Source organism: Hypomesus nipponensis, chromosome 23 (genome assembly GCF_054491055.1).
Source record: "Hypomesus nipponensis isolate SF chromosome 23, ASM5449105v1, whole genome shotgun sequence".
Classification (NCBI taxonomy): Eukaryota; Metazoa; Chordata; class Actinopteri; order Osmeriformes; family Osmeridae; genus Hypomesus; species Hypomesus nipponensis.
The window spans coordinates 4,686,051-4,699,841 of NC_140383.1; the positions used below are offsets into that span (position 1 = coordinate 4,686,051).

Consider the following 13,791-nt stretch of genomic DNA (forward strand, 5'->3'; position numbering starts at 1 on the left):
AAGTGAAAGAGAAGGAAGAAAGAGAGAGAGAGAGAGAGAGAGAGAGAAAGAGAGAGAGAGAGAGAGAGAGAGAGAGAGAGAGAGAGAGAGAGAGAGAGAAAGTTGACAGCTTCTTCCAGAACTAAGAAGGAAATTGTTGTCCAGAATGATTTGTTCAAAAAGAGGAACTAGGATTTTGACATTGAGGTTTGTTTATCTTCCACACTGGTGTGTGTTGACTTGTCGGAGACAGCAGAGGTTTATGTGCTGTGCTGCATGGACAAGGGCCGGTCCAAACAAACGCACACAGACACACAGGCAGGCTCGGGGTGCAGGTCTTTCAGCACACCTTGCTGGAGGCTTCGTTTCACTTCTAATCGCCAAAGATTCTGACATGGATTTTGATTTACAGCCACACACACACAGCTACACTTCTCTCACATACATACATACATACAAACATACATACATACATACATACATACATACATACATACATACATACATACATACATACATACATACATACATACATACATACATACATACATACATACATACATATATACATGATGTGGCAGCAGAACATTCTACCATAACTAATGATTTATTGAGCATCTCAGTAATAATACAAAATAATAGTGATGAAAAAAAACAACAGTGGAGAACAGAGAGGAAGGCTCCAGATTCATGGGCACCAGAATAATGATTCACATTGAACAATGCTAAAAGCACAATAGTGCCAGTGTTCATAGACGTAATAGAGACAAGCTGTCAACTGCGACCACAAAATTCGGCTCCGATGAATTATACAGCACTGTGTCGCCATCTAGAGGTTAGTTCGTGTAAATAACTGATGTGATCCACAGCCAATTTAGACGTGTTGAATACAGGAGCAAGCATTGATGTCAAAAAGGGATTATCATTAAGAGCAAAGGAGGGAGCGACCATTTTAGAGATATCTTCAGTGCATACAGACACCTGTCCATTTACCAAATAGGCTATGCTACATCAAAAGGAAATTCTGTACATAAAACAAATCCAAATATAGGCAACTTGATTTAAAATTCACAAATTATCAACACAGATCTATAAAACATTCTTGTATAAAATGACAGTTCACTACCTTGTGTCATCGTGTGGAGAGATAGAGACTTAACTGGTGTGCTGTGTGTGCTTCTTGAATGAGTTAAACTTACAGTTGAAAGGACAAGTCTGGAATTTTCCATATCTCCTCCATTTCTGAATCTCACCACATCCAGGTCCTTTTCTATATAGGCACATGTGTGTACGTGTGTTTGTGTGCGAGCGTGTGTGTGCATATGTGTCTTAAATCATGAAGGACTTTGTGTGTTTGTAGTTTTTGGGCTGTTGAGAGAGACAGGTCACACCGTCAACAAGTATCAGATAAGGATGATTAGATACAGAGTTTTAGGTATTAGATCAATATTAGATTACACTAATTAGAGCATTAGATTACACTCCACAGCAAAGAACACTCACGTTTCTGATGGGAGGAGGAGGAGGAGGGGGGTTGTAGAAGGTGGAGCTGAAAACCAAAGACATAGATTATCTTCTGTCCTGACATTGTGGAGTCAGTACTCAGAACACTTGCAGTACACCTCCAGTACACCTGCAGTACGACAGTCACAGACACAGTCAGACACACTCACCTTTGCGCCGTCTTCTCCTCTGTGGACAGAAACAGCAACCAGAGAGTCAAGTATCAGCAAAGAAAAACGCATTCCCATGGATTTTTCTTTTTTTCCCCTCCCTCTCCCTCTCTCTTTCGCAAACACTCACTGTCTCTGCCCCCCTCGTACTCACTCCTGCAGCAGCCCCTGCGATGGCACAGACACACCCCCAGACAGCACATGAAGACGAGGAGGAAGAGGCCCACCGCACCGGCAACCAGCGTCGTCAAGCTCAGCTGATCTGAAAACGGAAGAGAGAGGAGCTGTCAGAGAGAGAGACATAGAGATAAACAGATGGAGACAGAGAGGGATTGAGAGAAACACAGAGACAAATACAAAGAGAGATAGACAGAGAGAGAGAGAGAGAGAGAGAGAGAGAGAGAGAGAGAGAAAGAAAGAGAAACAGAGAGAGAGAGACAGACAGACAGACAGACAGAGAGAGAAACAGAGAGAGAGAGAAAGAGAGAGAGAGAGAGAGAGAGAGAGAGAGAGAGAGAGAGAGAGAGAGAGAGAGAGAGAGAGAGAGAGAGAGAGAGAGAGAGAGAGTGAGTGAGTGAGTGAGTGAGTGAGTGAGTGAGTTCTAGAACAGAGAGGTGGAAGGCAAGCCTAAAAGAGCACAGAAGTTGGTACATACAATCGATGACCTTCAGGTGCTGGGCCACACAGCTCTTGGGCGCCCCCACGCTGTTGAAGGCCTCACAACGGTACAGGCCTGAGTCGGTCCTCGACACACTCTTAAACTTCTGCTCCGGGGAGCGAGATAAGGGAACAGGAAAGTGTTTTGATGACGTGTGTGTGTTTCTGTTCATGAGTGTGTTCGTGGATGCGTTCATATGTCTTTTTGTGTTTCTGTATGTGTTCCTGTGTTTTTTTTCTGTGTGTTTTCATGTGTGGGTACGTGTGTGTTCAGCCTTGCACTCACCAGCGTGCCCTTGCCAGAGTCCAGGTTGTAGCCTGAGTCAGGGGTGACGGCGAGGGCCTTGTTGTCCTTGTACCAGCGGTAGGTGGCGGGGGGCACGCTCAGCTTGTCCTTACAGTGGAGCTCCACCCCCAGCCCCGCCAGCACTGAGGCCGGCACGTCACACGACGGGGTGTGGGGGGGCACTGGGGAGAGGGGGAAGGTGGTTTGCTTAATTGATTAGCTGTCACTTTACAAAGAAATACCATTTATTCTGATACAGACAGTCAAGTATCTGCACATACATACTGTTATTTTATTGTTCAGACAACAGTATGTACTGTTATGTTATGTATGTTATGTTGTCATTTACAGTTATGTTGCATCTCTGAATGTACTGTATGTGTTTGTATGTACGACACATTCTAGTCTTCTCTTTCTCTCTGTCACTCTGCCTCTGTCACTCTCTGTCTCTGTCTCTCTGTCTCTGTCTGTCTCTGTCTCTCTCTGTCACTCTTTCTCTGTCTCTCTCTCTTTCTGTCTCTCTCTCTCTCTTTCTGTCTCTCTCTCTGTCACTCTCTCTCTCTCTCTCTCTCTCTCTCTCTCTCTCTCTCTCTCTCTCTCTCTCTCTCTCTCTCTCTCTCTCTCTCTCTCTCTCTCTCTCTCTCTCTCTCTCTCTCTCTCTCTCTCTCTCTCTCTCTCTCTTACCCAACACGTTGAGGGAGACGTTGACCTCCCCCAGGATCACCTTGTCAAGCGGAGCGCTGACCTCACATCGGTACACCCCAGAGTCCTTCTGGGTAACAGAGTGCAGCGTCACTGTTGCCCCGTCTATATGAGCCCGGCCTGCAAAAGAGCCTGGGAGAAAGAAAGAAAGAAAGAAAGAAAGAAGAAAAGAAAGAAAGAAAAAAAAGAAGGAAAAGTCTCTTCAAACGAGGATGTTATGAAGTCAAAACAAAGCATGCAGTAAGAGTGGTAAGTTGTGTTGTATGGTCTGGTAGCCACCTATGAATTTGCCCTCAAAGTAAACGAAGGACACATCTTTTCCTTTCTTCTTCCACTCGATGCGAGGAGCAGGCTCGCTCTCAGTCCTGAACTCACAGGCCAGCACAGCATCTGAGGAGGCAGGGAGGGATAAACACCCACGCAAGAAAAGGACCTGTGAACAAACTATCTCTTGACCAAACGAGGTTCTTCTGCTCCCTCCCCCCTCCCGTTCCTTTTCTTTTCTCTCCTTTGTCTCTCCTGTTTCACTTCCTCCTCCACCTATTCCTCCCCCCTCTCCTCCACCTAACCCTCCCTCTGTTCCTCCACCTCCCCCATCCTCTTCCTCCTTCTTTTTTCCCTTCTCCTCATCCCCTTCCTCTTTCTTTCTTTCTTTCTCCTCCTCCTCCACCTTCCTCCTCAATCCTCCACCTCCTCCTGTTCCTCCTTCCTCCTCCTCTCCTACCTGAGTGCTCGTGGACCTCCACCTTAGGCTTACTGGTGCTCACTGTCACTGGCAGAGAAGCAGGGCCTTAGGGAGAGAGAAAACGAGAGAGAGAAACAGAGAGAGAGTTTTATTAGATGACAGATAGTATAAACAGTGGGATATCAGATACCGTCCCAGTTCAGAGTTCAGCTCGAGGGACAAACTGCAGACCTGCAGACCAGAGAGGAAATCTGAGGGATAGAGTGACAACATATCTCACAGGCATACACTCAGAAAGAGAAAACCTCCATCGCACTCAATGCTCTGCAAACGTATGTGACACATGCTGGTAAAAATCTATACACACATTATACCAAAACACGCACAGAAGCACACACACACACATATAGGCTGGGTACACCTGACCACAAATGACAAAATGACTCACAAGTATATCAGTACAAGGACAGGAGCTTATACATGATAATGTGTTTATTTGGCTCTTAACCTCAAAACCTCTTAATCTCCCATCAAATATTTGATCACTGAGCCATATTTAAATATATAGGTATACAAACACATACCTTTAATACATAGGGCATTTTAACACGTACTCAACCTCACACTGAATCTCTGTCTCTCTCTCTGTCTCTGTCTCTCTCTGTCTCTCTCTTTGTGTGTCTCTCTCTGTCTCTCTCTCTCTCTTCCACAGGGTATGGGTCCTAGTGGTGCCAGGCACGGGACTGAGAGTGCAGGAATGCAGGTGATGGATGGTGGTCTGACAGGCTGCCAGAGAACTGGACTATACTGACCTGATAATCTCCCTTTAGGATTACACACACACACACACGCACACACACACACACACGCAGACACACACGCACACACACGCAAAGACTGCTGCTCCTCCTCCATTATCACCCACTGGTCTCTGTCTTGAATCTGTGTGGAATGTATAGGCCTAATGAGAGAGAGAAAGAGAGAGAGAGAGAGAGAGAGAGAGAGAGAGAGAGAGAGAGAGAGAGAGAGAGAGAGAGAGAGTGTGTGTGTGGGGGGGGGGGAGTTATGTGAGTGTGCTCACTTGTGTCTTCAGAGTAAGATGCTCTGTATCTTAGTAACTCGACCCTTCCCAGCTGGTTGAACAAAAAGTAACATCACACACACACACACACACACATACAAACCATACAGTCACGGCATCAATCACTCATCTTGTACCCGATGTGTAATTAGCGATGTTACAAAATGTGAAATGGAAACACACCCTCTGATGGTTAACTAGCAGGGAACACACATCAGAAAGCAACAGGATAACTATCAGATAGGAAGTGTTGTGATCTCATCTCTGTCTGATCACAGGAAGGGTCAGCGAGGGGCCATCGGCAACATGAAGCAGAGAGATCTGCGGATGTCAGGGGCACTTCTGGGCAGCCTCTGCTGCTGTGATGTCTAATCAGGCTGGGGATCTGTGGGCTTGGACCACTTCACAGGGCTTTAGCGTAAACATGATCCCAGTCACAAACACTTAACACTCCCTGCCCTGTTCCCCACTGCAACGTATAGAATCGCACACACACGTGCGCGCGGGCAAGCTCACACACCCACACACACACACACACACACACACGCTCACACACATCAGTTTTACAGTGAAGTTTTTTCATTTCTGCAAACCAACAGCAAATCATAGAAACACTCTTTAATGAACCAATGCTGTACACAATTGAGCATTAACTATAACTTGAATAAACTAGTCTTGCCAATCATTTTCATTATGTCTTAAAACAAATCTTCTGAGGACTATTTGCTCATGTTTAACGAACAAAACTAGAAAACAGAAACTTTTCTATTCATGTAAAAGGAATAGAAAGTGTTGTAATCACTTCATTCCTTTGTGAGTTACTCACTGTGTAGCAGGAGAAGCAGAGAGGTGAGAACCAGGATCCCCATGCTGCCCACCCTCAGTCTCTCAGTCCAGACGTCCTTAGTCCAGCCGTCCCCAGCAGGTCTGCTGTGTCTGGAGGTCCACCACTCTGACCCTGACGCCACCTTCCAGAACAAGGCTGACGGAATTCCAGAAATCCCTCCAAAAGTTTCTCCGGTTCTTATCTGGCAGGGAGATCTGAGGTGGTGCTCTGACGTTCCCAGACACAGAGCCTGGTGAGGGGGGAAGACTCTCTCAGGACTGGGGGCTGGCCTCAGAGGGGCTGCACTGGACTGGGGGCTGGAGAGACGGACTGAAGATGGAGCTACCACCGTCTGCAGGTTTGAGGCTACTGCTTTAAAGGAATACACACACGTGTATTTATACACGCACACACATAGACACACACGTAGACACAAACCTAGACACACACATAGACACACACACGCACACACACTTACCGACTGTTCAACAAGTGACACGTTACCATTGATTTGCTCTTCGGGGAGAGGTGGTTATGAGGCACACACATGCCCCATCACACCCATAAACATACACAGAAACACGTAGACACACACGTAGACACACACACACCGAGTTTGACCGTGAGACAGCTGGGTGGGCTACTGTGTCCCGTCTCAGCCCAGCATCATGGATATTATATATCTCATCACTTCTACTCACACTAGTTCCTATTGTCACTTGTTTAGGTATATGCTCACACTTGTTCACATCTGCGCTCTCTCTCTGTCTGACACACACCTGTTCTGAGGCCACAGTGTGTGCAGCTGCCGTGTCAAGAGAGGGCCCCTGCACATATGTGTGCCACACACACACACACACACGCCTGTGTGCGCACACACACATACAAGAGACTTACACACATTCATGTGCACACTTCACTCTGAACTTGGGCTTGGTACAAAAGCGAGTGGTGGACTATTCATCATCATCTTCGCAGGTTTTCACTACCATTCAGTTCCCTAAATCAGAGTATGTGTCTGCATGACTTTAAGTGAAAACCAGCTGTGGCCTGCTCAGGAGGAGATAATAGATTTGTCTACAGAGGTACAGACATTTCACGACTTGAGATTGTGAACGTTGAGCTTGGCTGTTTTCAATTTGAGCTATTCATAACATTTTTCCTCTTATCCCTCCGATTTGTTCATCACAATCATTATATGTGTTACAGGAATGTTAAAGTTTTCTTAATTAGCTACCGTGAATGCTTTCAGTAAGCATAATCATTTTCTTCTGAACCATGTGACTCATCACTTTCTGTTAAAGTCTAAACTCTGCCAGGAAGCTCCCAGAAGGATTCATCAGTAATGAAGGCTCTCACCAACAACCTCAAGATTTCTTTATGGTGTATTGAACAAGTGACCCTGAGACTGACACTAAACATCCAACTTATCTTCAGATACGAAATTAAGTATCCGCTCAAAGATCACATATTATGAACAAACACGTGAGAGGGCTGATTAGAATGTGTGTGTGTGTGTGTGTGTATGTGTGTGTGTGTGTGTATGTGTGTGTGTGTGTGTGTGTGTGCACATGTGTTAGACAGAAACTTTGATCAGGAGAAGGTTGCCCAAGCCCTAGCCATGGCCCCAGCCTGTAGGCTTTTGTCTATCTGCTTGTGTGAAGTGGTAGGATGCAGTTCCCAACATCACCAAGTGTTTCTAGACCTGTTCAGAGACTCAGCTACCTCAGGGCACGTGACCACATCAAAAATCAGTTGAGATTATTATGGGATGGAAGTTATTCGTCAATCTTATGATTGTTGTTGTTCTTTTTTTATGGAACCGACTTCAGTATCACGAACTCTGGAATGATCAGTGAACTCAAGACCAGGAAGTTAAAGAGAAAAATAGACGGCAATTTAAGTGATAAGCTGCACACTGTATCTGTGTTGGAGAAGTGGCTTGAGGATGGGGCAGGGCAGGGGGGCTGGACGAGGGTTGTAAACAGCTTTTTATGTACATGTGAAAAGCTGAAGAGCTCAAACACTCACAGACAGATTCACCTGACAGAGGATTGTATACACAGACAGAGGAGGAGACAGATCATACACAGACAGGTAAACCGTATGTGGAGGGTGGTCAGATGGCTGAGCGGTTAGAGAGTCGGCCTATTAATCAGAAGGTTGTTGGTTCGATTCCCGGATGTGCCAAATGACATTATGTCCTTGGGCAAGGCACTTCACCCTACTTGCCTTGGGGAGAATGTCCCTGTACTTACTGTAAGTTGCTCTAGATAAGAGCGTCTACTAAATGACCAAATGTAAATGTAATGTGAACTCGTACAGGTATGTAAGGTACTAGGTCATGCAGGTAATGTAGTATAGGTTTGTAGAGTCCGTTCTGCCCAATGTGTCTCTCACTCACACTAATGTCTCTCTCTAGATCAAAATGAAGACCCTGCTCTTCCTATCCTGCACAGTAACAGGTACTGTAGCTTACAGCATTTCATAATGGTTGGTTTAATGTTCATTAGAATTATTTTAGATAGAATGTGCAGAATTTGATGTCGTCAAAGCTTAGACTTTCACAAACTCATTCAACTTTAGAAAGATTCACTCGCACTGACCAATTTGTTTTCTTTTAGACAGTTTTAAGTCTTATTAAAAGAGAAAGTATAGGTTCTAATGTTGTGTGATTTCTGGACTGAACTCATTCTCCGTTTATGGCTGAGCAAGCCTAAAATCCCCTATCTCAGTCACATGGTACCATATCACCAAGGCAACCCATTAATATTTTACTTCTATCAGCCCCTGTGCTGTGAGACATAGAGACAATGGCTGTGTATGTATTATGATGGATTTCTTTTTTTCCATTAGGTTTTCTTAGGTCAAAATCAAATGAGTGCAGAAAAATCAACGCAGTTAATTTTGTATGAGAAATGGATGAGTCCAAATTTGTGGTCATTTGAATAATAAGTTATGTGTTTTTAATTGTAACACACATTTTTGTTTGGGATGTTCCAGTGGTCCTGGGACTGGCTCCAAACAGGGTTGTGCAGAGAGACCTTCTCCCAGCACAGGGCCATGTGGTGCAAGAAGATTCACAACCCCTGATAGTGAAAAGAACTGAATTGTTGCAGATCAAACAGGACACAAACCCAGAAGGGGTCCCCCTGGTGCAGGAGAAAGAAGCAGAAGTCCCCCTGGTGCAGGAGAAAGAAGCAGAAGTCCCCCTGGTGCAGGAGAAAGAAGCAGAAGTCCCCCTGGTGCAGGAGAAAGAAGCAGTGGTCCCCCTGGAGCAGGAGAAAGAAGCAGAAGTCCCCCTGGTGCAGGAGGAAGAAGCAGAAGTCCCCCTGGAGCAGGAGAAAGAAGCAGTGGTCCCCCTGGAGCAGGAGAAAGAAGCAGTGGTCCCCCTGGAGCAGGAGAAAGAAGCAGAGGTCCCCCTGGTTCAGGAGAAAGAAAAGGAAGCGGTGCCTGTTATGGACCCAAGCCTAGATATGGAGCCAGTAGCAGAGCTGCAGCCAGAGGAAGAGGTTGATCCTGAGATGGGAGTGGAATGGCGGTTGAAGAGGTCAGAAGTTGAAGAAGGTCCTATCTTGGAGGAAGAATTCCTGGGGGTTGAGGAGCCAATGATGGAGCAGGAGCCACTAGAAGAGGAGAGTCTGGTTGGACAGGATCTGACCAGTGATGAGCTGCAACAATCAGTTTTCCAATATGAAGTAGAGCAAGAACCAATCATGGAGCTCGAACCATTGCCAGAGGATGGGCTCAGAATGGAGAGGAAACCGTATGTAATGGATGAAGAACCAATCATGGAGCTGGAATCGTTTCCAGAGGTGGGGCTTGGAATGGACAGCGAACTACATGTCATTGTGGGTGAAGAACCAATCATGGAGCTGGAGCCTTTTGGCCATAATCCAGTCATGGAATACAATGACATCATGGTTGAAGAGCCCAGGATGGAACTAGAGCCAGAAATACACAGAGTTCCTTATTCAGCGACAGGTCGTCTTTCTGTGATGGTGGAGGAGCCAGTGATGGAGTTGGAGCCCTTGGCAGGGGAGGAGTCAGACCCTTCTCCAATGAAGCGTGGGATTCCAGGAGTGGGAGGGCCTCTCCTCTTTGAGCAGCCAATCATGGGAGAGGGTCCATTGATGGACGGGGCTGCTCACGTACGGATGGAGCCCGTGAGGGAGAGGAGGGCTCTGGGGGAGGAGGCAAACCGCCACCAGGTAGAAACCTATATCACAGGTGAGAGCGACTACCATAACCACGCCTTAACCTTGCCATGACTGTGCTCAGTCTTAATCATTTGACATGAACAGATTGTGTGGACAGGTTGTGTAGTGAGAGTGTGACGTTGAAATATTTTGTTTGTCCACAGGGAGGCGCTCCTGTCCTGGTGTGATCCTGGGGGATAAATGCTACCAGTTCTTCAAAAGCCCTAAAAAGGCTGCAGATGCTGAGGTGAGTTGTTGTAGGAACTAGCAGGAAAAACGAGAGAAAAATGATATTTACCAACAAAAACACAATTACACAGACAAACCCCACACAAAGTAGCCTGGCTGCCAGCCCAACTTCTCCCGCCCACAAAAAAAATTGTTCGGGAAGTTGGGTCTGGAGGGTCTCGTATTGGGGACAACTACAGAAAACCCAGAATCTGGACGGACCAATGAAATTGCCAGGGCGGGCTTTATACGATGATGGACAGATGATCAACAGTAACGTAATCAACAAGGTCACAAAAGAGCCCTTGGGTTGAATTCGTTTTCAACAAATAACATAATACGTTGCTCTGATTGGTTGTAGGTCTATCCAATTGAGCGTAGAGGCATTTGTTTTACGAGTTTGGTTAAAACACGCTCCGTACTCAAAGCCCAACGGAGAGTTTTCAGACTCATATTCTGACTAGAATTATGAGTGTGACAACGTCAGGGTACACACAAAGCATACCATCATTAAAAAAGCTATATTTTTCCGGTTCCAAGCTTACGAAGAGTTGAAAGTGCATCTTACAATATTGGACATTCTCTCTCTGTACTTCAACAGTTATTTTGCCAGAGCAGTTTCCCCCAGGGTCACCTGGCCTCCGTCACCAGCCAGCAGGTGCACAGGCAGCTGATGGACCTGATGCTCCAGCACAGTGGGTCATACACACGCACCTGGGTGGGAGGACTGCGCTACCTGGAGGTCTGTGTGTGTGTGTGTGTGTGTGTGTGTGTGTGTGGTGTGTGTGTGTGTTTGCTCCAACATGCACGATGGTCTGTGTACCATGTTCATATCTAGAATGATCCCATTTCATCTCTCCTCTGCCCTCCCAGACTGGTCGCTTCATCTGGTTGGATGGAGCACACTGGACCTATGATGACTTCCTGCCTGGAGAACCCAATAACACAGCAGATGTTGAAAACTGTATAGAGCTGCTGGCAATTGGTAGGACTCTTCTGGCTTCTATCTCACACCCATCCCTTAGGAGCACACTGCATATTTAATAAGGGTGGGAATCTTTTGGTAACTTCACAATTTGATTCAGTTCTGGGGGTCACGATTCGATTAAAAAACGATTCACGATTTTTGATCCAAATTCTTTTTTTTTTTAAATAAAAATCGATTTTTGAAATTTGTGAATCGATGTGAATCGCTAGAAGACTGAATCGCTATTCATATGTGAATCAATTTTTTCCCCCACCCCTAATATTTAGTGACCGAGTGATGGGATCAAAGGGACAAGATTTGAAACATTTGGCTCGCCTCACTCTAGTTGTTTCAAGTTGTACGCTGGATGACTCATTAAATAGTTTGGTTAAATCAGAATGGGTGACAACTGGCAAATTAACCCAAATGTTGAGAAGTGTGGAATACCCCATTTGTATACAATGACATTACAGCTGATTGGTTGTTGCTGATGCGTGTGGTTGTCTATGTGTCTGTGTTTCAGGAAATGGAAAGTTCAATGACATGCCCTGCTGGGACCTGAGGTCATTCATCTGCTCCCACTCTATCTAGAGCTGATATCAGACCAGCAAAGGCTTCTCTACTCTGATGGGAAAGCTCAGGACTTGTTGGAGTCAAGCTGATAGCAGCGTGATAGAACAGAACATGCACGTTTGGAGAAGTTGAGGTTTATTTTCTATATTTCGTGAAGTATTTTGTTTTGTATGATGTCTGTGTAAAAATTTACATTTGTTGACTACAGTAAATAAAGATGATTTCATAGATACGTTTGTGTGGTTTGTGTTTCATAGCCTGGCTCCAGGTCTAACCTCTATCCTAACCATAATACTTATTACTCATAACCATAACCACAAGCAAATAACCAAGTTGGGTCAATAGAACATGAAAACAAATGACATACACTCAATGGAATGTTGAGCAGCTGTACAATGTAACTGCAGATGTAAAGTGTTGCTGAATGTTGCTACATTCTTTTCCTCTTCCCATCACCTCCGTCCCTCTGGATTCCTAACATGGGTTTTCAGCGGGGGGCACAGGGTGTGTTCCTGTGCCAGCAAGCTCCTCTGGCGTCACATTCTCACACACAGCTCTCAAGCTAATTGATCAGTTGTTCGCTCAACGTTTGCGTGTGTGTGTACATGCGTGTGTCTGTGTGCGTGTGTGTGTGCGTGCGTGCGTGTGTGTGTGTGCATTAAGCATTCCGAGTCTCTGTACACCCATCCACACCTCTCTCTTTCAGGATTAGTGAGGCTTAGCTCCTTTTAGCGGACACACAAACACACACAATAAAGCCTGCAGGGATACCCAGTGTGAGTCATTTTCCACTGAACGGCAGGGCCTGTTTATGACCCACGAGACACATGCAAGGATTATCAGCCCACAGGTGACAATCAACTGTCTCAATCTGAATTACACTCACACAGATTATAACAGGGACAAAATACACACTTCCAATCCACAGAGAATCTAACAACGTAACCAAGACCTGATCGTGCTAAGTCACACGCATCTTTTAAGATCTTTTAAGTGCGCCAACCTTCTCACGCTAAATCAAGCACCTGTCATCGTTGGGTTGAAAAACAGCCGTGATCCCGGAGACAGGGTTGAGAGAGCAGGGCCGTGGTCATTGTTCACGTCCCAGGAAACAGGCCGTTCAGAGGGGTTAAGAGCTCAGAACTCACAATGCACTTCTAGTCTAAAACAGGCTACAGATCCTGCCCATCTTTGCCAGGCATCACACTAAATAGGGGGACGTTAGGAAATCATATTTATAGATTGTATACAGATCAGAAATAACAAGTCCTCTGTTGAATGAGGCAGTTTAAATGTCTGTATGTAACTGAGAAAGATATGTACCCCAGACAATTGAGGATGAGACGATGTGACAACCATGACGCCCAGAGCCCCTACCCTCTCCCACACCCTGGGACTGGGCCGTGTGCACAGGGGTGGTGCTGAGAGTGTTGACGGTCAGAACAACTCCATTGTCAGAGGGTTTTAGTAGGCACCACAGACAGACATATGACATGCCAGTGATTTGATACTCTCTGAGAACCCCCTCAGTCAGGGGCTTTCATGTGTTTCTCTCTCTCTCTCTCTCTCTCTCTCTCTCTCTCTCTCTCTCTCTCTCTCTCTCTCTCTCTCTCTCTCTCTCTCTCTCTCTCTCTCTCTCTCTCTCTCTCTCTCTCTCTCTCTCTCTCTCTCTCTCTCTCTCTCTCTCTCTCTCTCTCCCTCCCTGTGTCTCTCTATCTGTCTGTCTTTATCTCTCTCTTGTCTCTGTATGAGTCTCTGTTTTACCAATGGGAGGATGAGCCCCTGCTCCTGTGATTGAGTCTACTGAGCTTTCACTGTTTCTGTTGTGAGAGGAGGGGCTCGGGGCCTGAGGTCTGTGCCTCTCATGGGGGCCAGCAGGCCATGGTAAATGTGTGTGTGTGTGTGCGCGTGTGTGTGTGTGTGTGTGTGTGCGTG

The 13,791-nt window shown here is 45.9% G+C and overlaps 2 protein-coding genes across 2 annotated transcripts; one reads left to right on the plus strand and one right to left on the minus strand.

Moving 5' to 3' along the window:
* Nucleotides 1–599: 599 nt before the first annotated feature.
* Nucleotides 600–6,101, minus strand: jam2b (junctional adhesion molecule 2b). The gene is given in 9 exon segments (XM_084689399.1): nucleotides 600–1,347; nucleotides 1,483–1,555; nucleotides 1,803–1,914; nucleotides 2,308–2,416; nucleotides 2,596–2,777; nucleotides 3,280–3,429; nucleotides 3,577–3,687; nucleotides 4,022–4,087; nucleotides 5,890–6,101. Coding segments are annotated over 9 exon segments (885 nt in total). The 5' UTR covers nucleotides 5,933–6,101; the 3' UTR covers nucleotides 600–1,308.
* A 2,216-nt stretch (nucleotides 6,102–8,317) lies between these two features.
* On the plus strand, nucleotides 8,318–11,967 carry LOC146233698 (uncharacterized). Its single transcript, XM_084689967.1, has 6 exons — nucleotides 8,318–8,354; nucleotides 8,893–10,119; nucleotides 10,253–10,335; nucleotides 10,918–11,058; nucleotides 11,190–11,301; nucleotides 11,807–11,967. Exons 1-6 carry the CDS (start codon nucleotides 8,318–8,320, stop codon nucleotides 11,872–11,874), a joined length of 1,668 nt encoding a protein of 555 aa, XP_084546093.1. The 3' UTR covers nucleotides 11,875–11,967.
* The last annotated feature ends 1,824 nt before the right edge of the window (nucleotides 11,968–13,791 follow it).

Bases quoted from the DNA above. Each gene is read 5' to 3' on its own strand.
- LOC146233698 (XM_084689967.1), top strand. From the start codon at position 8,318: ATGAAGACCCTGCTCTTCCTATCCTGCACAGTAACAG. The intron at 8,355-8,892 runs GTACTGTAGCTT...GGGATGTTCCAG, and splicing joins CCTATCCTGCACAGTAACAG to TGGTCCTGGGACTGGCTCCA. The intron at 10,336-10,917 runs GTGAGTTGTTGT...GTACTTCAACAG, and splicing joins AAAAGGCTGCAGATGCTGAG to TTATTTTGCCAGAGCAGTTT.